At 41.0% G+C, this 19,374-nt stretch overlaps 1 protein-coding gene across 4 annotated transcripts; it reads left to right on the top strand.

Annotated features, from left to right (window-relative positions):
* Positions 1–362: 362 nt before the first annotated feature.
* On the top strand, positions 363–19,101 carry C5H12orf75 (chromosome 5 C12orf75 homolog). 4 transcript variants are annotated; one of them, XM_032688769.1, is made up of 7 exons: positions 363–455; positions 7,276–7,300; positions 13,523–13,558; positions 14,713–14,792; positions 15,587–15,622; positions 16,806–17,208; positions 18,258–19,101. In XM_032688769.1, exons 1-6 carry the CDS (start codon positions 413–415, stop codon positions 16,811–16,813), a joined length of 228 nt encoding a protein of 75 aa, XP_032544660.1. In that variant the 5' UTR covers positions 363–412; the 3' UTR covers positions 16,814–17,208; positions 18,258–19,101. The 4 variants fall into 4 exon arrangements, with proteins under 4 accessions (XP_032544660.1, XP_032544661.1, XP_032544659.1 ...); XM_032688770.1 differs by having other exon boundaries at positions 14,713–14,802; XM_032688768.1 differs by having other exon boundaries at positions 14,713–14,802; positions 15,582–15,622.
* Positions 19,102–19,374: the final 273 nt, after the last annotated feature.

Raw genomic sequence — 19,374 nt, 5'->3', positions numbered from 1 at the left:
TAGAAGTCCTGCAGGCTTGTGCTGCAATGAGCCATATCTCCCGCTTAACAGCTCCAGGCCGGCCGGACGAGAGGAAAGCCGGGGAGGCGGGGGGTGGTCTTTCTCGGGGACGAACAGGGGGTGTGGTGAGGGGATGCGGTGAGGGGATGCGGTGAGGGGCCGGGGCTGGTGCCGGGCGGCGGCGCCCGGGGCCGGCGGTTTCCCGGGCGATGGGTGGGGAATGGAGAAGGAGGAGGAGGAGGAGGAGGAGGAGGAGGAGGAGGAGGGGTCCCCGCGGCTTTATCTCCCACCCGGCTCCGCCCGCCGCCGGCTGCCTCCCGTCGCCGCGCCGCACCGGCAGCGCACCGCACCGGCACCGCTCTGCTCCGCTCCCTGCGCACCGGCGGGCGCAGCGCCGGGCAGGGCAGCGCCCATGGGCTGCGGCAACTCCACGGCCGGCGGCGCGGGCGGGCGAGGTAGGGCGGCGGCGGTGGTGGTGGGAGGCGGGCGGGCGGCGCCGGGCCGGGCAGGGCTGGCTGGGTGGGTGGGCAGCGGCGGGAGCATCCCCGCCTTGGGCAGCCCTGCGGGTCGGGAGGCTGCGGGTCGGGGGGCCGCGGCGGGCGCACACCCACCCGCCGTGGGGCTACAGACGCTGTTTTGGGGGATGCCCGTCCGAGCCGCGGGTATCGCTGCCCGCCCTCCTGCAAGAGCATCTTCCTTTCCCGAGCCTGATCCCTTTGCCCAGGGGACAGAGGATGATATGGCCTGCCGGGGGCACCGGCGGCTTTCTGGTGCCCAGTTGTCGCTCGAATCAGCACCTCCGACAGGAGCTGCCCAAGGCACAGAGAGCCCAGGCCGGGAACTGGACGTAAGGATCCTGCTGAGGGTGTAAGCTCCATCCTCTTTGCTTCCCTATAAGGCCACGAATGCCACTTCTGAAATGAATTTGTGCCACATCTTCTCCTTGCTTGTCGGAGAAGTTGGAAGATATTCCATGATAGAGGTTTCATGCATATTAATATGTACGGCTGGCTGTTTCATCCAGCCGGCCCCCTTATTTGTTCATTGCTGTTTTCAAAAGAGATAAGATCTGGGAAGACGGTGCTGTTGTGCTCTTCCTCCCCCCAGTCCCGGCAGAAAAGGAAAGTACATGGAAACTGATAAGTGGACCTTCGCCATGTAATTATAATACGAACATTTCTCAATCATTTTTCATCCTAAATGCACTTGACAAACATTGCCACCTGTTCCAGTATTAAGTCATTCAAATACACAGCAAAACAGTGGCCAGACCAGTTAGAATTACTGTGTCTCCATCTCTTACTGCTTTGACTTACTTTATCTAGAGCTTCAGTGGTGCCTTGGGTGGTGCTAGTCCTGACTTGGTCATGCCTGTGAATGATGATACCTTCTCCAAGTTGTACATATGTATACCTGTTAAACTCTGCACTTCATGCTCACAGAAGAATGGCTTTTCTGCCTTTATTGCTTACTTGATTTCTATTAAACAATTATAAATTAGGTTTTAGGTATCATGTGTATCTATCAGAGGCTTCTCTCATCCATAAAGAATGCACTATATGAATTTGCTTGAACTTTGTGCTCTTATTGGAGCTGTCCTGTTTGCACACATGAATTATCTCCCATTAGTTGATTCCTGCATTGTGGCGAGTGGAAGTTCTTTCTGTATATGACAAGTCTAGCTTCATACCACTGGGGTGATCCTTGTTCACATCCCATTTCTGCTTCCTGGGTGAAAGCACCAGTGCAAGCTTCAGAGAAGTTCAGAGGAAAATTCTGAGTTCATTATTAGTCCCTTTGTGGTAGTTTCTAAATTAATGTTGATCTGGCCACCCTGTGGGACTTGTACCAGAGTACAAATGGGTAAATGTCAAATACTCTGACAGTGGTGTTATTTAGCAAATTATTTTGAACAAAAAGTTTGTTTAAATGTGTCCTATTGCATTAAAGGCAGATATTTTCAGGTTTTGGCTTGTAGATTAATAAAGTATTTTCATGAAGGTGCGACCCCTTCAATAGTTAAACTTACACTGTCATTCGTAAAATATTTGAACTTGCATTTTTGGCAACCTTTTGCATGCTCTTTAGAAATAGCCCACAGAACTCCAATGGCTTAGTGCACGTGAAAAAATAATGCCATGTAAAACACATCATTAGTATATTGGAATTATTACTGTTGTACTGGTAGACTTTTCCAAAGCAAATGCAGCTCTGAAAGGTCCAGTTCTCTTCTCACTTTCACCACTGCCAGTCAGAAAGTACTCTGTGCAGTCTATGGTCTTAAAACAACAAACAACTGGTAATAAAAATAAGATGTCAGATGTCTACTATTTATTTGCTTTATTTAGCATTCCTTACAAAGTCTGTCTAATAAAAATTATTTTATATAGGGGAAGGAGAAGATGTACCATTTTTATTTTGAATCCTTGAGCTTTTAATGAAAGTGCAACTCGGTATGTTACCAAAAGGTGTGAATACTGTGTAAATGCAAATTAATTTTGTGGCATGCACAGCATGACTGCATCTTTAGTGCTAAAGTTATGACTGTTCTACAGTCAGTAATGTCAAAGCTACAGGTACATAACATGTAATTAACCTGTAACACACTGTCATATCATAAGACTAAGGATAATATTGTAGTGTACTTCACAGAATACATTAAATGTGTTATGCCAGTCCCCATTTCTTACTTTGGTAAAATTCCTGTTGTAGCCTAGCTTGATTTTTCTTAAGTAGATGTATATAGTGATAGTTCATCTAATCATTTTATCTTCTGTTGCATGGCTAGAATGACATCAGAGGAGCTATCAGCCCTATGGTCTGTAAGATCTAAACTAATAGACATGATCTAGAATAACATTTCTGTCTGTGGTGCAGTACTCCATAACACCAATATAACTCACAGAGTTTACATGTTCTTCCCAGAGCATCAGACAGTGGCAAAAAGCTCCTGAATTGAGAAATGGCAACTTCAGTTATCCAAGTAAACTGATGTATACACATTCTTCTTAAATCACCTGGCTAGTGATGTGCTAACTATGGATTATACTTAGTTTTCTTTTAATTTTCCAACTTGCTATTTTCATTATGTTTTGTTACCTCACTTTACATATCCTTCTTTCATGTTATTTCCTGGTGTTTTAGAAGCTCAAAAATAGCTTTCACACGAAGTTTAAACAGATTTATTAACTTCAAGTTTGGTGGAATGCCCAGGAAATTGTCCTGCCATTCTATTGATCAGATCAAGTCTGTGTACAGAACTCCCACCTGATGAGTTGAAGTAATCAATTTGAAGTAAATTGATATAATTCTGTCTTGAGTTACTGTGGGGTATAAATAGAATAAATGTATTGATGTTAGGACTTGATTCCGTATTGCTGACTTTTGGAGCATATCAGAAAAGAGCCTACAGTAGAAAATTCACTTGTAATCTTAACAGTTGCATAAATGTACGTGTAATTTTTGGGGGAGGTTATTTGCTTTTTGTAATGATTTGAATTATGTACAAGAAAATTTTGTTCATTAAAAATAATGGGAATATGTTTCATAATCTACTCTAAAGTCAGATATTGGCATGTTTTTGTATCCATGTTTTTATTCATATGAGTGGTTGCCTCTTATACTTTTTGTTTCTTCTGAAGCTTTTTTCTTTCACCTCCATTCATGATGCGTTTCTCAGCCCAGAGGAATATTGTCTGTGGCTGTCAATGTCTTTCAACCACCTTTTGCACTTGGCCTGCATTTACTGAAATCCCGCAGTGTCACAAACAGCAGCTGCTGTTGTTTTGAAAGTTCAAAACTCCCTCTCACCAAATGGAAGATGCTTTGGAGTACGTTCTTGTTCTTCTTGATTTGTGACTGTAAATGCTGTGAGGTCTTTTGAGGGATCACAGCTCTACTACTCCAGGCAGAATGTTTTTCTTCTGTAATCACTTGGGCTTAGAGCAATACGTGGCTGGATGGGCCTCGTTTATTCTGCAGGCTGTACTCCTTCTGCAGCTCTAAAATTCCAAAATGCATCCACAGTCCTGCTGTGTAGATGGTGTGAGCAGAGAGGTCATTGAGGACAATTCAGTACTGCCTATTTTTTTGTAGATGCAGCTTCCTGGCTGCTCTTCAATCTGTTGCTGAGGTTAGGCAGGTTTTGGGAAACCAAATGAACAAAAGCCTATCAAGACAAGGTTTGTAGGGTCAAGTACTGCCTTTTTTTAGGCCAAGCTGTTACAGTGGGAAAAAATGGACAGGCTTTCAAATATGTGAGGCTTTTCTCAAGTCATATATCTAAAACATTATGTCTCTGAGAGCACCGAGTCCTGCTGCTGTGGAACAGCTATTCAGTGTTTGTGGATTGATAGTAAACAAGATTCTTTGGCTGAACTTCTGGCAGAAGGAACCTGAGTAGCTATAAAATTATGTGTTGCTCACTAAACATGCTAGAGTTAGACAAATATGTCAGTGAAGTAACCGGGTGAGGGTGAACAGATTAAACTTTATAAACAAACATGTCTGTATAAACTGAGATGTTATTGGGTTCCTTGTGAAGTAATATCTGTGTATAAGTACTGTTCAGGCTCCTCAGTGAAGAAAACCTTTAAGTTTTTACACAGAGATTTTTTTATGGGCCGCCTCCATAAAATTATGTTCATTTGCAAGCTCAGAACTCTTGCAGGAAGAAAACTCTTTTCTGAACTGGAAATCCATTCAAATGTATAGTCAAATACTTCAGTGGTGTTCGAGTGAATTTGAACCAAACACTTGTCTCACTTTTGCTAGTGAAAATGTGAAATAACACCACTGAAATCAATGGAATCCTGCCAGTGAAAGTGAGGATAACCTGTTTTGTTGCGCTTACAAAAAAGTAGAAAACAATATATTTCTTAGTATACGTAAAAGTGATCTCTTAAAAGTGGATTTGTTTTTATTGTACTTGGTTCTCAGTGTTTTTGTGTGAAATGCATTTCAAAATGCTGCAGTGATTTTTTTCAGCTGCAGTGATTTTTTTCAGTGGTACCCTCACTCACGTTCAAAGGAAGCAAATGCTGCCACGTGCGAATGCAAGTGGCACATTTCCGAACACAGGTTCATAACTGTATAGGTCTATCCAAAGCCCAGGTTGATGGGTCTGAGTGACATCTGCTGTCCCCAGAGTGAGAATGTATGTTACCATAATGCATTGAAGACAGGTATGGCACTGAACGTGAGCATGGCATTGGGCATGGGCAGTGAGTGTGTGATGATTGACTGGAGCTTGAGTATCGCCTCTGGGAAATGTGGCAGTACTGTAGCACACAGTTCTTCTCACTCATCTTAAGGTTTCAGTTTGTGTATTAGACACTTTTGGTATACTTCCTGCAAGGAAGACGTTAGTTTTTCCAGTGGAGATCTAAGTGCTGAGACCTTAGACTCAGAAAAGTCTTGGCAAAGGACTATGAACCTTTTTGGAGAAACTGAGTTTAATGCAGTGAGCTTAGATTAAGAAAATAAGAAAGTCATGGTTCTGGTGCAGAACAGGCACAGCACAGGAATAGCTTCTTCTGGAAAAAATTAAAAATCCTGCTAGCTCCAGCTATGGAGTTAGGCTTCTCAAAACCCATGTTGTCTGAAGTGTTGCTGATGCCAAGGCTCTGTCTAGAGGTGCAGGGGAGTGCCCTGAAGGTATGTAGCTGAGCTGACTCTAGATGAACTAGCCTTGGTAGCAGAAAATGCCTCCCTGCATCAGCTGAGATTGAGCTTGCATGGAGCATTGCAAGGCCAACTTTCCACCTGGACACAATTAATTTGAAAGGTTTCCATGTAGAGCTTTATGGACGTGCCTGTAAAGCCAAAAAGTCTCAGAAGGCTGCCTGGTAGAATAAAGTTTTAAAGCAAGGGCCTGAGCTCATTGTGAATAGAGATACTCTCTCCAAATTAATTAAGAGTTTCTGCTGATACATGTAGCTGTACTGAGATTTTGCTGACTCTAGAAGCAAGACTAATGGAAGAAATGTGTACAGTCTTATACAAGTCTAGTCTATGTTGTTACTGGGAAAAGAAGGGATAGTCAAGTCATAGGAAATGGGAATGATATTATGTTCAGGAGTTAGCTGTAAAAGGCTATGTTTCCTGCCATTCAAGCAATCCATTCAGGTAGACAGAGCTGGAAAGCCTTGCAGGGCTGCTTCTTCTTCTTTACATTTAAAATAAGAATGCAGAAGGCATATCCTTACACATCAGAGAGACAAAAGATGTTTGCTATTTATGTATATTTTTCAGCCCTGGAAAAATAAAAGTGTTTCAAGAAATGAAGTACCATGGCTGAAAAAAACCCCGACTTACTTCCAAACTCATAAAATCTTTTGTATTGACAACTGGAGTTTCTTCAGGGTGAGCTCAGATCACCTATTGCTAAATAGGAAAGGAGAAGTGAAAGGTTTTTCTAATGTCTACCCTAGCTTGTGTAATTAATAGAAGGGATAATTTGCTGGTTACTCAGATGAATTATATACCAGGAAGGGCAACATGGCATTAATGACTTGGGAGGAACAGGAAAGAGTTTGTACTTCAGTGAATGTTTCTCTCCCAGCAAGAAGCATCTGAGCTACCAAAAAAAAAAAAAAGATCACTCACTGAGACCAGACAGCCATGTGGTAGCTTTTGGTGTGGTGTTTTTTTTTTGGTTGGTTGGTTGGGGTTTTTTTTTGTTTATTTGTTTGTTTTGGTTTTTTTGTTAAATAGCAAGATGGATTAAGGGATGGTTGATCTCTAGATATCTGGGGCTTTGGATGGATTGTGTTCCAATGTTTATAGTAGTTCTGCCTGGTTGTTTTATAAAACTTTGTTTATCTGGCAGGAAGAACAAAGCAGCATTTTACACGTGTAGTGCCAACTCTACAAATGGCAGAATAAGCAGGCATTAGGGAGTAACCACTTGGTTAATTGTGTCAGCTTTGTAGCAGACCAAACCACCAGAAGACCGAGCAAAGCAAAGCATATACAATTCAGAAAGATTAGTTTTGTCTTATGTTGCTCTCATCTTGAGTGACTGTACCTGAGCACTGGTCCACTGCAGGATAATTTTCACACACTGAGAGCCTGGCTGAGATCTAAGCATGATAGACTTAAGGGTAAGCATTAAGGATAAACTGAACAATCATGAGAAATGTACTCTTTGACAATAGCAAAGTTCTGTTGCTCTTTCTGCATTGTTTAAGACAAAGAGAAATGCTTGCTGTGCTGTTGCTTGCTTTAGAGGATGATGCCATTATCTGGTAAACATGTACTTTTTTTTTTTCCTAGGTGCTACAGGGACTACTAAAGATGTGTAAGTACTTACTCTACTCTTCTCTTTCAAGTATGTTACCCTGGATTTATTTTCAGTCCTACTAGCCTTATACTTTAGTCATACATGATTCATCTGGCTCTTAACATATAATCAACACAACCAGATGTTTACTGTCTTTAGTGACAGCTTCCATCTCCGCAAAACAACTCCTTGTCTTGTTTACTTTTCTACTGATTTCTTCCCTTGTTATTTCTGTAACAAAAATGTCTTTTGTCTGCTTCTGTTGAGATAGTTGTTTAGCAAGGTGGTTGCTTCAGACTGCTTTTCGCCATCATGTGCCAGTACACCTTTTTCCCAAGGCCTTGTAATCGTGTGAAGCAACCACAGGAATTTCCACCAGACCCAGTGACCCAGAGAGATTTAAAGAGCTACTGAGACAAATTTGCCCTTTTTGCATGAGACCCAGTAACCCATCCAATTTCCTTTTCAAAGTACCCACCTTCTCTAGATGTTCTCTGTATTAAAGATAGTATCTATCCTCTTGACACTGGGTAGCAGAGGGAGCCCTACCCATCCTGTTTTTCTCTAAATGTGTGAGGTCTGATCTTTATTGTCCTATTGCCTCGTGCCAACTTCAGGTTTTCAGAAAGGCAGCAGTGAAAAATCAACTTTTCTCAGCCCATTTTTCATTTGCTGATGCAGAAACATACAGGAACAGCTTTATTCAGCCATAAATTTATTTTTTCTATCAAAGGAAACATTAAAGAACTCCTCCCGAGGTCTTGCGTTCTCTTTCATATAATTAGTATTTTCCACTAGAGTTTGCAACTGAGGGACCTGGGAAAGATTATGCAATAGGAACATTCTTCTGTTTTATTTACTTCACTTAGAATAAGTACTCTAATTAGACGGAGGAATCCTGGTGTAGAAATGAGGGCTGTCGAGTCAGATAAACAAGTGGAGAGAAGAGCTTAACAACAGGCTTATCCTTGCTATTAGAGAGCATGGCAGAGAACTAACAACGGGTGTCACTTGGCTGGTGAACACTGTTGTCAGAGATCCTCTTGAGATCTGTGTTACCTATGCAGTCTGTTTTCTGGGTTTGCAGCGCCAGACAATAAATAAATTACAGAAGGCAGTCTTGTGAGGAGCATCTTCTTGATGCAGCCTGCACCATCCATGCCCTCAGCACTTCTAAATATATAAACCTACTAATTTAATTTATATTAGGGCCTTTTTTATTGTTCAAGTTGGATGATTTAAGGACTGACTTAGAACTACATCTCTTTCTTTGCTATCGATAGTTTTAAATTCCAGAATCACAAGCACTGTTAAATTATGAATTTAGTAGGCATGTTTCTGTGTTTTTAAGGTACAGGGATATAGAGAACTGTGTTTTTATGTGTGTAAGCATTTATAGGGCCAGGCTTCAGGGGTTAAAATGAGAGCATCCTACTTATTAGTGTAAGATCATCTGTCATGCTTCAAATTAGTATCGAGAAAACTTAGAAAAAAATAATTACTACTACAGTCTTCAACAAAGTGAAAGGATCAATCCTGGAGCCATTACTCTCAGAACTCAGAAATTTCACAGAATATTCTGAGTTGGAAGGGACCCATGTGGATTATCAAAGCCCAGCTCTTAAGTAGCTGGCCCATACAGGAGTTGAACTCACAACCTTGGTTATTGGCAACATGCTCTAAGCAACTGAGCTAATCTCAGGGTTATCATTCAGATTAAGATTAGTAGAGGCAGCCAAACAACCCAAGTGAGTAATAGCATGGTTGAACCTTCTTGTCAGACATTAGAAACACAGATCTGCTAATCAGGAATGCTAGTGATGACCCAAAAGCCTTAAATTAGTCATTCTAATATTTAACAGCAGATTTTTGTGAAGGAAGAAAAATACCAGAAAAATTATTTTGGTTTCATAGTAATGACCAAGCAGATGTATATTAACTAACATTGTAGATCCACAAAAGGTTTTATTTTACATCTTTTTACTGTCATCAGCTAAAAATGAAAAGTGTCTCTTCAAAAAAAACTTATTGTTTTTTACCATCAAATTTCAGTCATATCGATTCCGATTCAGAAAGGCATTTAGGTGTGTCCTTACTTACAGCATGCTTTTTGATACAGAATCTAGTTAAGAGATTTCTCATTTCATGACTGTGATTCATTGCCAAGGCACCAGTGTCTCTTGGAGTGAGCAGCCAGGTTGGAAGGCGGGAGGGCTGGATCCTGCTCTGAGCCATCCTGAGTGACTGTGGGGAAGCTGCTTTGCCCTCTGGGCCTTGAGTTTCTCCACTAATAGGATGGGGATGATGATATGATCTTCATATGGAAAGTTCTGCAAGGCTGAGGGCTGTGTGGCGACAAGAAGGACATAGAGTCTGAGAATGTGTTTCCACTGTGTGCTCCAACCCAGAATCCGTCATCCAGCTTCAGCCTGTGCTCCTGCCCCGCTAATAAGGAAAAGTACATTGCTGCTAACTGGAAGAGCTTAGCTATAGCAAGGGTAAAGTATACGCCAGAAAGTATTGCAATGCCTGTGGTATTCAGAGTGTGGATAAGTCTAAGGGAAGATTAGTAACAGTAGGAAGAAAAGGACACAGAAGTTCAAGCTTGTTTCAAAATATTTGGAGGAAATCCATCAAATACAAATGACAAGCCCTTTTTACCAAGAAACAATGAGAATCTTAGGAGTAGTTGTCTGTCACTTGTGCAAAGTTTAGTGAATCATTGCTGGTGGGACTACTGAGCACGGCTAGAAAGAGTCTGTATAATGCTCAGCACAAACAGAGCCATAAAAGCTGAGGTAAGAAGGATATGGATGGAATGAATTAAAATATTGGGTGAGAAATGGCAGCTTCTTTTACCATCAAGTGGACATAGGATTGATGAATGTAAAAGCTGACAGTTGAACCAAGTGTGGTTTTCAGACTTTGGGTGACAGGAAGCCTCTTGGGACAGACAAAACCCTACCAAAAGAAACACTTATTCAGCCAAAAATACAATGCCATTATGTGGATTTGCTGTTAAATCTGGCTACAGGACTCCACTCGATACCTGCTAAAAGCTGTGCTCTTGGTTCCTCTGCAGAACAAGTCAACAACATCTGAGGGAAGAGGCAGCAATACAGCAGCAGATCAGCATGAAGTACACTGGACTATTAAGTTCCTTTTGCTGTCTGTTCCTGGTGCAGAAAAGCTTATCCTAGCTTGCTCTCCCCGGAGAACGGTTGGAATTCCGTATCCTATACGCTCTCTGTGAGTCCAGTAGTTGTGGCAATGGGAACACTGCCAAAACTAAGGGAGCTTCTTCCCATTCTCTTTTCCATGTGGTCGAGTGTTACCATTGTAGCTCTGTTCCCCGGAGCCACCTGTGTTCACCCAGCCTGGGCACAGAAGCAGTGGCTCAGCAGACATTTGAACATGTGAAATTAGTTGGCTCCTTTCAAGACAGGCCCTTGAGCCACAGTGTGTGAAGACAAGAGGTGTGTGAATATGTGTCATAAATAAACTGGAGCAGCACTCCTTCTCATGCTGCTTGGAAAGGAATCCCCAGAAAGGTGTGGAAAATTACTTCTTCCTTAAGTGCCATCAATAGATTTTTTTTTCTTTCTTTTCCCTCTCACACTTCCACATTCCTTCTGTCTCTGCTCACCTCCTCTTTCCTGGCAGAACTACAACAGTTTGCACCCAATCATTACCCAGCCCAAGAGCTATGGTCTGTACAAACCCACATAATTTTTGCTGTTGCACATTTGAAGGAAAAGGTATTGCAAAAATAGACTTTGATTTATAGCTATTAAGAAGAAAGGAAGAAAGCAAACTGTTTGAAAAAACTCTGTCTTTTAAATCACAGACCTGGATAAATTGTTTTGGTGAGAGAATGACAATAATGGTCAGTGATACCCCATTACAAAACATTTCTAGAACAGAAGAAAACAGCCCTGTTGACTAGTAGAATTTTTTTTTAAAACATTAATTTCCTGTTGGACAATATTGATTATAATTCTTACAACTCTATTTTAGAGGAATTTTGTATGAAGTTGTCAGTGCTTTTAAAGGATTCTTTTCCCTGGACAGTGGTTAATCTGGATTATAGAAAATGTTCCCAGCTGTATGAGAAAATCAATCCTGTGACACATTCAGTTGGTTCAACAGAAATAATTGTGATCTTTTGGCACTCAAAATCCCTTCCTTGAAGTAGTATTTGTTTGGGTTTTGGTTTTTTGGGGTTTTTTTACCTAAAAATACGTCCTCATTTCTACCCATTAATATACATATGCTTTCCATTTTCTTCAGGAGAAATTGGACCACGGTAGGACAGAGCAGTTTCACAGCCTTCAAGGAAAGGCTGTGTGTGAGGACTGTAAGGTGACTTAGGCTATGTGAGATGCCTTCTGAAATGGCACTAGGTCCTCTTCCAGGGAAGAATGACAGGAGGGTCAGGGAATGACAAGTTTATTGCTCAGTCTCTCTTGAGTGGTGAGATGTAGACAAAGACAGCAGATGAGGACACCCAGTGCTATGCCTTGCACCAATGTAATTTAGCAAAATTGCAGCATAATTATATTTACCTGAAACCTCTACTATTAAAAAGACCTGTGTACCCTTATTCACTGTGCTGATGCAAAAAGGATAGTCGTTAATGTTCTGCCACTTAGAAAGAAAGTAGATGTAAGAAGATTTCCAACTTGTAGCAGTATTTTAAAGGCATTTGCTACTCTCACAGAAGAGTGCTGAGTGAGTTTTATGGATGTTTTCTTGCATTTAAGACTTCATCTTGCTACGAGCTCCCTGCACTTCAGACCAAAATCCCTTCGACTTCATGGTTCCATAGGGGCATACAGCCCCAATGATTAAACAGTAGGCACATGAACCTTTTAGGATAAATAAATTACAGTAAGAAAAGTTGTATATTATTGTTCAAGATCATAGTTCAGAAATACCTACAGTATGGATTTAGCCCTAATACTGGGTAAAGGCCAGCTCTCTGTTTTATTGCCTGGGAGCAGATCAGAAATGCATGGATCAGCTCATGATGGGGGAGTAACTTTGCTTTGTTCCCATGGTCCAGGCAATTAATCCTTTAATGGGAATATTCAGGTGAGGATACCTGGTTGAACAGCCTGTGCTGTGCATGAGCACTTCCACAGCAGAGCACTCCTTAGGTCATGGTGCACCTTCACTCTTTGCAGCCTTCCCTGAGGCACCACTGTGACCATATTTGTTGGCTCCCTGAGCTCCTGCAGTGCATGATTCCTTCTTGGGCAGTTGTCATAGTTGCCCCCAGCTGTAGGGAAGGAGTGAAGGATGTCTGTGGACTGAAAGGCACTCAAGTTATCTTGCCTCTATTTTTATTGCTAGGTTGGTAGGTTACAGACCAAGCTAAAGTGCAGCTGCTGCCCCAAACATACCCAGCCATGCCAGCAGAGCTCAAAATCCAAATATTTAATCAAAGGTGGCTGAGTGATTTTGATAAAGACCGAGGTTGAAGCACAGACTGAGACTGCAGCACAGGCACTATAACCTTAGGGAGTAAGAATAATGTTTTTATATTTTCCATACTACATTTGCCTTCACATCAGTGCTGATTACTTCACCCTCTGCTCTAGTTCAGCTACACTGGACAGTATTTCAGTGGGGGGAATCAAACCTCAGTGACTCCCTGTCTATCTACAGACTGACCCATGATTTTATTCTAAAGATAAAAGAGAAGTAATTGCCCATTTATGAGGGATTAATAGCAGTGATTTGGTTTGCAAACAATGGACTTCAGGAACTGCAGTACTTCATTTTATAGAGAGGCCCTATAGCAGCTCTTAGCGCAGCTGCTGTGAAAGTTTCTCTCTCTTCATCCTCACTCCCATTGCTGCAGGGATACTCAGGCCCTTCCAGTCCTCTTTTGGGGGAATAGAATGCCAGGCTTGTTCCTGCTGAGTGTGGAGCAGTGTGGGGACTCACTGAGGAAAAGTGTTAATTTACCTGTTTCAGCTCCCAAATCTTCTTTCAGGCATCACTGGTAGGGGTCATGAAAAGTAAGCTGCATCTATTCTCAATCCCTTCTTTCTTCTGTACATTAGATTGGAAAATTGTCACTCTTTTTATACCTGTGTGAGTACTTTATTGAATGGTGGATGACCTCAATTAAACTGGAGTCAGTAATGACCCCCTTCTTCCCTTACTCCAGATGGCCGTAGAGCACCTGAAAGAAACAATCTTTAATGTACTTTGTATCTTTTGATGTTGCAGAGCGGAAGAATCTGTATCAGATGATGACAAAAGGAGGTAGGTAATCAACTGGGGCCGGACAGGCTGCACTGAGTTTTACCACCAGATGTAGACCCTTCCTTCCCTCCTGATTCCCACCAACACCAACTAAGCAGAGAAAAAGAAGACGAGAGGAGGAAATCTCACACAGAGCCTGGTATTGATAAGTCTGCCCACCCTGTTATTGAGCTGGGGAGATGGGAACTTTGTGGCAGAAAGAGCATGTTATCTCACGCAGTAGGTGATGTGCTGGATAAGGGCCAGAGACCTCTGCCTTCACACCAACCCTGCCACAGAAGATACCATTAGCACTTGTGGGAGATCTCTGCAGGGCTGGAAGTTGAAGGAAGTATGAGCCTATCATCAAACAAATTAGAAATCAACTCAGAACCCCAGGAACTGAAGCAGGTGTGATTAATTTGGCATCTAATGGGGCAGAACAGTGTAGTGGGAGCCTCTGCAAGTAACTCCAGGCACAGCAGAGGCTCTTGAGGACCCAGTTTTATCTCCCCTCATCAGTTAGTCCCTGCTTTTTATACAGGCCTCAGAGCCAGACAGTATGCTCTGTGAGGCTTTGAAGGGGAGAGGGCTATGAAAGTGCTTAACACCCTTGTGGTTCTTCCTGCTAACAGTTTTCTGCAAGTGTGACCCTAAGCAGGGGGAAGCAGATCCTATTTATTAATGAGGTCAAAATGCTGTTTAATTGGTGTGTGTTTTTTGAAGTGAGATGCTTTGGTGGTCCCAATGTCAAACATCACTATGAGATAAGCTCTGTCCTCAGCTGGATTTATTCAGTGTCTAGAAGAAGCTGGGCATGTGGGGTTTATTGTCACAAGACAGCTGGGATATAATGATAAATAAATAAATTTTCACTCAATTTTTTTGAGTGAAAAAAATAGCTCCTTTCACATGTTTGGATCCCAATTAAGAATAAGAGCTGGCCTCAAGGTTTTTTGGGATTTTTGCTTGGCACCATATTAGCAAGGATGTGACACTTAATATGCACTTCTCCCCCGTCCATGGAAAATGAGGGCTCCTCTGTGGGTGCTCGTGCAGAGTGCTCATTTCTTTGACCATCCATGGTCTTTGTGATGCTGCTGCATGATGTTGACATTATAGGGAGAAGTGTGACGATTAAGCTCTGATGTCTCTTTAATTGTTTCTTAAACCAGGAACTATGGAGGTGTCTATGTTGGCCTGCCGTCGGAAGCAGCTGCCATGGTTTCCAGTCAGACGAAAGCTGCACCGAAAGGTATTGCAAGGTTGTGTATTGCATTTCTCCTGCTTTCTATGGTTAATTTTATCTAGTATGTCCTTTAAAAATCAATTATTATTTCAGACAGACTGGCTAGCCTTGGAACCTCTTAAGGCAGCAGGCCTATTTGTAATTGTCACAGTGATTGTTCCCATTTATTTTAATTTTAACACGCTTTTGCAGAAGGATCCTAGAGTGGATGCTGACAGTGTGGTACATTGTCTTCTGAACAGCTTCTCCACACTGTGAGTGCTCTGTGAATTGAATGAAAACAAAACCCTGTTAGGACTAGGAAGCTGTGATAGATGCACTTGCAGGGCCTCAGCGCTATTTTTAGTTTTGAAGGTATTTACTTGCATTGTGGTGAATTCCAGTAATAACAGTTAGTAAGTGCTTGCTTTCAGGTTTATTTCTGTTCTTACATGAAAGCCAGCAGAAACTGTTTCTTTTCCATGTTATATTTTTGAGCAGTGGGAAGAAGCATTACGTTTATGGGTACTTAATAGAAAAGTCATAAACATGTGATTATGAAATAATGTAATATTCTTTTGATTTAATACAGCAAAATGCTGCTGTCACATGCATACAGCACAGTGTTTAGTCACAGACTTCTAAAATTTGCTACAAAACAAGAAAATGAAAAACAGTAGCATTATTAACCAAAATAGTAGTAGCTGGTTTTGGAACAGTACTACCTTTGTTGAAAGGTTTTTTTTAAAATGGTATTCTAAATTAGTGATGCGTTACAATGTTTTAATGATCTTTGTCTTTTGTTTTCTAATTAAGATTAGAAGGAAATAAAGACATCAAGATGCAAACAGCTGGAGGTACAGTATGTCTTAATTAACATTATGTGCTTGGTATGTATTTGTTGAACAGAAACAAGGTAGCAATGCTCTCTGCGCTGCTCTCTGGTGAAGTACATCAGCAGTGCTTAGACCAGTATCTGCACAGAGAAAGCTTTTTCCAGGAATGAGTAATTTGCAGTTAGAAAACATCTTCTCTCTTTTGGGGAGGACTTTGAGGACCAAAATGCATCACCCACTACGTGACGTACTGGAGCTTTCCTCTTGCTATGGGAGAATCTGTGGGGGCTTCGTTTTCCACCAGCTAAAATAGGGCATTGAAGATTTATAGGCCCTGCTCCTGATTTAAGAGTTTTGAATAAATAACTAAAAAAAAGTCCTTTATAAGTTCATGTCTGCAGAAAAATAAAACAATCTAAGTTTCCGTTCAGAATTTGAACTAAGTAAACATCGATGATTTTTGATAGGAACTGTTTTGATGTCTGGCCAGTGAGGAGCGGGAAATTATAAAGCTGCCAGCAATTTCCATAAGAAGCAGAAACCTTTTCTAATTTAGGTGAAGAGCCAGAAACAGTTTTGGCTGGTGTCAGTGCTGGACACAGGCCCAGTAGAGTGGGACACACATATAGTGTTGTCTTTAATCATGTGAATGGTTAAAGCTCCATGGGCTCTTCTAGCAGCAGTCTTAAACAGGAAGACCTTCAGTTGGTCTTCACAGCTAATTTCAGTAACCTGACTGAGATGTCTAAGCTAGTAACACCATCACTCTTGACCAGGTCAAGGCTGAAGCACCTTCTTCAGGTTGCAGCTTTCAATCTGTGACTTATGAACAGTCTGGATTAGGTCCTTGTCTAGGTGCTTTAGTTAAATGCCTGAGGTCAGGTAGAATCAATCACTTGATATTTTTTGCTATTTAGAATAGTTGAAAATGCACTTTGCCTTTATTCATGCAATATCAGGACTTGGCTGCTGACTCAAGTCTTACACAGATGATCAGCTTTAAATCTACAAAGGGTCCTCTGAGCTCCACAAATTTATGTGCATGTGTGTCTGCAGGTCATAGACTACAAATCTCTCAGCTCCTAGTGACAATTTAGTTCTCTGGTTTATGCATAGAGTGTTCCTCTATTGCTTCAACAATATTGCTTTACCAGTCTACCTAAATCTGTTCCTTTCTTTTTTTTTTTTTTTTTTTTTCGAACAGTCTGCTAAGACCAGTTGCCAGTGCTTTAGAGAGAGCTGTCTTTGTGCTGAAGATTTTTATATTTACGTAGCCTTCTGGAGAGCAAGAGAGATCAGAGCACCAAAAAATCTAAACTGTTGCAAGTTCCAACTACGGGTAAAGCTTAAAGTACAGCGTGGCATCAGTTTCCTATGATGGTTGCATTATGGAAACCTCCTCCTGTTCTCCAGTGAAAAAGGAAATTGGTGAACTCATGGTGGATGTTTCTGCACAAGAGCTAACTTTGATGATCTGCAACTTATTTCTCTGTGGCCATATTGCAGATTTCATCAGCTATCAGCTACGCTTCATATATTTTCTCCAACAATTTTTGATAGATTTTATATAGAAAACCATCACTACGGTCCACTCAATAGTTCCTATGGTAGGTTCCTGTAAATTAATTGTTAATTTAATTCAGAGTAATATATTTGACAGGTTTGCATCTTTTTGGTAATATTGCAAATTTTAATACTTATGCTGTGAAAACTTAAGAATACGATGAAATAAGCATAAGATCATCAGGTTCTATATAATTACTGCTGTCACTTTTATACAATGAGACAATATTAGTGTTTAGTTTTCACCATTTAAAAAGATATTGCTCAAGGAAATTTATTTCAATAAGAACAATGTACTTCATCATAATATTTACATGTCTGTTTATATTTTTCTTCAGCTATATCTCTTTTATAAAACACTACATGTAAAAAAATACTAATGAACTGAATTATTATGTTATGTGTTCTATTTCATGTAATATTATAAGACATGTCCTTACATAAGGATGAAGTGATAATATTTTCAGAGGTGGCAGGACTAAACTCCAGTGCTGTATCCTCCTGAATTTCAGAGGATTTTTGATCACTATTAGATTTTTGTATCCCTGACTCATCCATAAGCATCTCCATCATTGAAACAGAATGAGTGTTATTATTACTTTAGCAAATTTTTGAGGGTTTAAAGTTCATTAAGTTAATAGCAACTGTAAGTTTTCCAGATAACATAAAACAGATTGTACATTTCCATATGGCTGAACAAGTATTTAAATTATTAAAGCCTTTTGCATAGTTCTTTAGTAAAATTTTTTAATGGGACATGATATGCCATACGCTTTAAACAAACAAATAAACAAAAAAGCCCAACTCACACCACATTAATGTATTACTGTAGATCAATGACCACTTTTAAAATTAGAAGAAAAAGAGCCAACCAGAAAATTTGGACATGAAGAAGTAAACCACCGTGAACCATGAAATTCCTGCCCATTTAACTGATACCTGTCATGACCAATGAACAAGGTTTGACTATGATATCCAGTAACTTGCAGCTTTGACTTTTACATAGAGGTAGTTTGATGTGAGGCTTGCAAAAAAAGATCCTTGCTTGTCCTTTTTTTAAGTATTTATGACATTATTTATTGCTATTCTCTAGAAATCTGCTACTTGGGTTATCAACGATTTCAGGCTTCCAGCTCCTGAAGACAAATATGCATCTCATTCTTGACCCCTTCGACCTCAAATCAAGATGAAATAAGCTTGAAGATTAAGATGTGGTGTTAAAATATCTCAGTGTGAATGAATGTCTGTTGATTTTATCTGCTGAGTCTTGTTCTTGCAAGCCAAGCTGATGAGAACTCAAGTAGCACTGAGTAATAAACATGCAGGCTTGCTTCTCACCTGCTTACCGTAGCATAACGGTATAGTTTCCATTTCACATGTTCCACAAATGGTCTAAATGGTTTGTGCAGCACAAGTTTATTTAGTACAAAGCAATTAGGCCCATGCCTGACCTGATCACGATTGCCTTTCCCAAAGCAGAAAAAACACCAGTCGTCCCAGGATACATCATCGTTCAGCTAATGCTTGAAAAGCCAACAAGGGATGCCAGTAATCAACCCAGTTGTTTGTCCACTTCTATCCTTCAGTTGCTGGGAAGAATCATCAAAAAAGGTGGACAGGGCTGAACTCGAACATCACTTGTTCTGCTGCTGACATCTGAACCCCCATGTGTGGGCAGAGGAAAGAAAGAGGTGATCGCTAACAAATAGCTCCCACCAGTTGGTGGTGGGACAGTTGCAAAGGGTATTTTACTTGGTTTATGTCATTGCTTGTTTTTCCTGTGCAGAGCTAAAGAGAAGCTTGGAGCACTTTGCAGAATTGGTCTTTTAATGTTTCATCCTCTGAATGTGTGGGAGGTACGATGGTTTCTTAATGTTTTTGTTCCTCTGCATCATTTACTCTCAAAAGCTTACTGATAAACTGACAAATGTTCAGCATCATGGACTGGAGTCTCTAAAATAGATACACATTTCTTTATGCTACACGGGCCTGTACCCATCAAAGTAAATAGCCAGCGCCATGCCCTTGTCTCTGATTTGCAGACTCTTGTTTTCCCAAGGACAAGATCTAGAAACTGCTTGACAGGACACTGTATTCTGTCTTGGCTGAATCCCACTTAGGGAACTGATTTACTGCTCGTCAAAATTCCTCTCTGGTGAGCAGCCTTTGTTAATAAAAGCACATAATCTTTCATGGAAAAATGAGTGTAT

Source organism: Chiroxiphia lanceolata, chromosome 5 (assembly GCF_009829145.1).
Source record: "Chiroxiphia lanceolata isolate bChiLan1 chromosome 5, bChiLan1.pri, whole genome shotgun sequence".
NCBI classification, from domain to species: Eukaryota; Metazoa; Chordata; class Aves; order Passeriformes; family Pipridae; genus Chiroxiphia; species Chiroxiphia lanceolata.
This window is presented reverse-complemented; position numbering and strand designations above follow the sequence as displayed.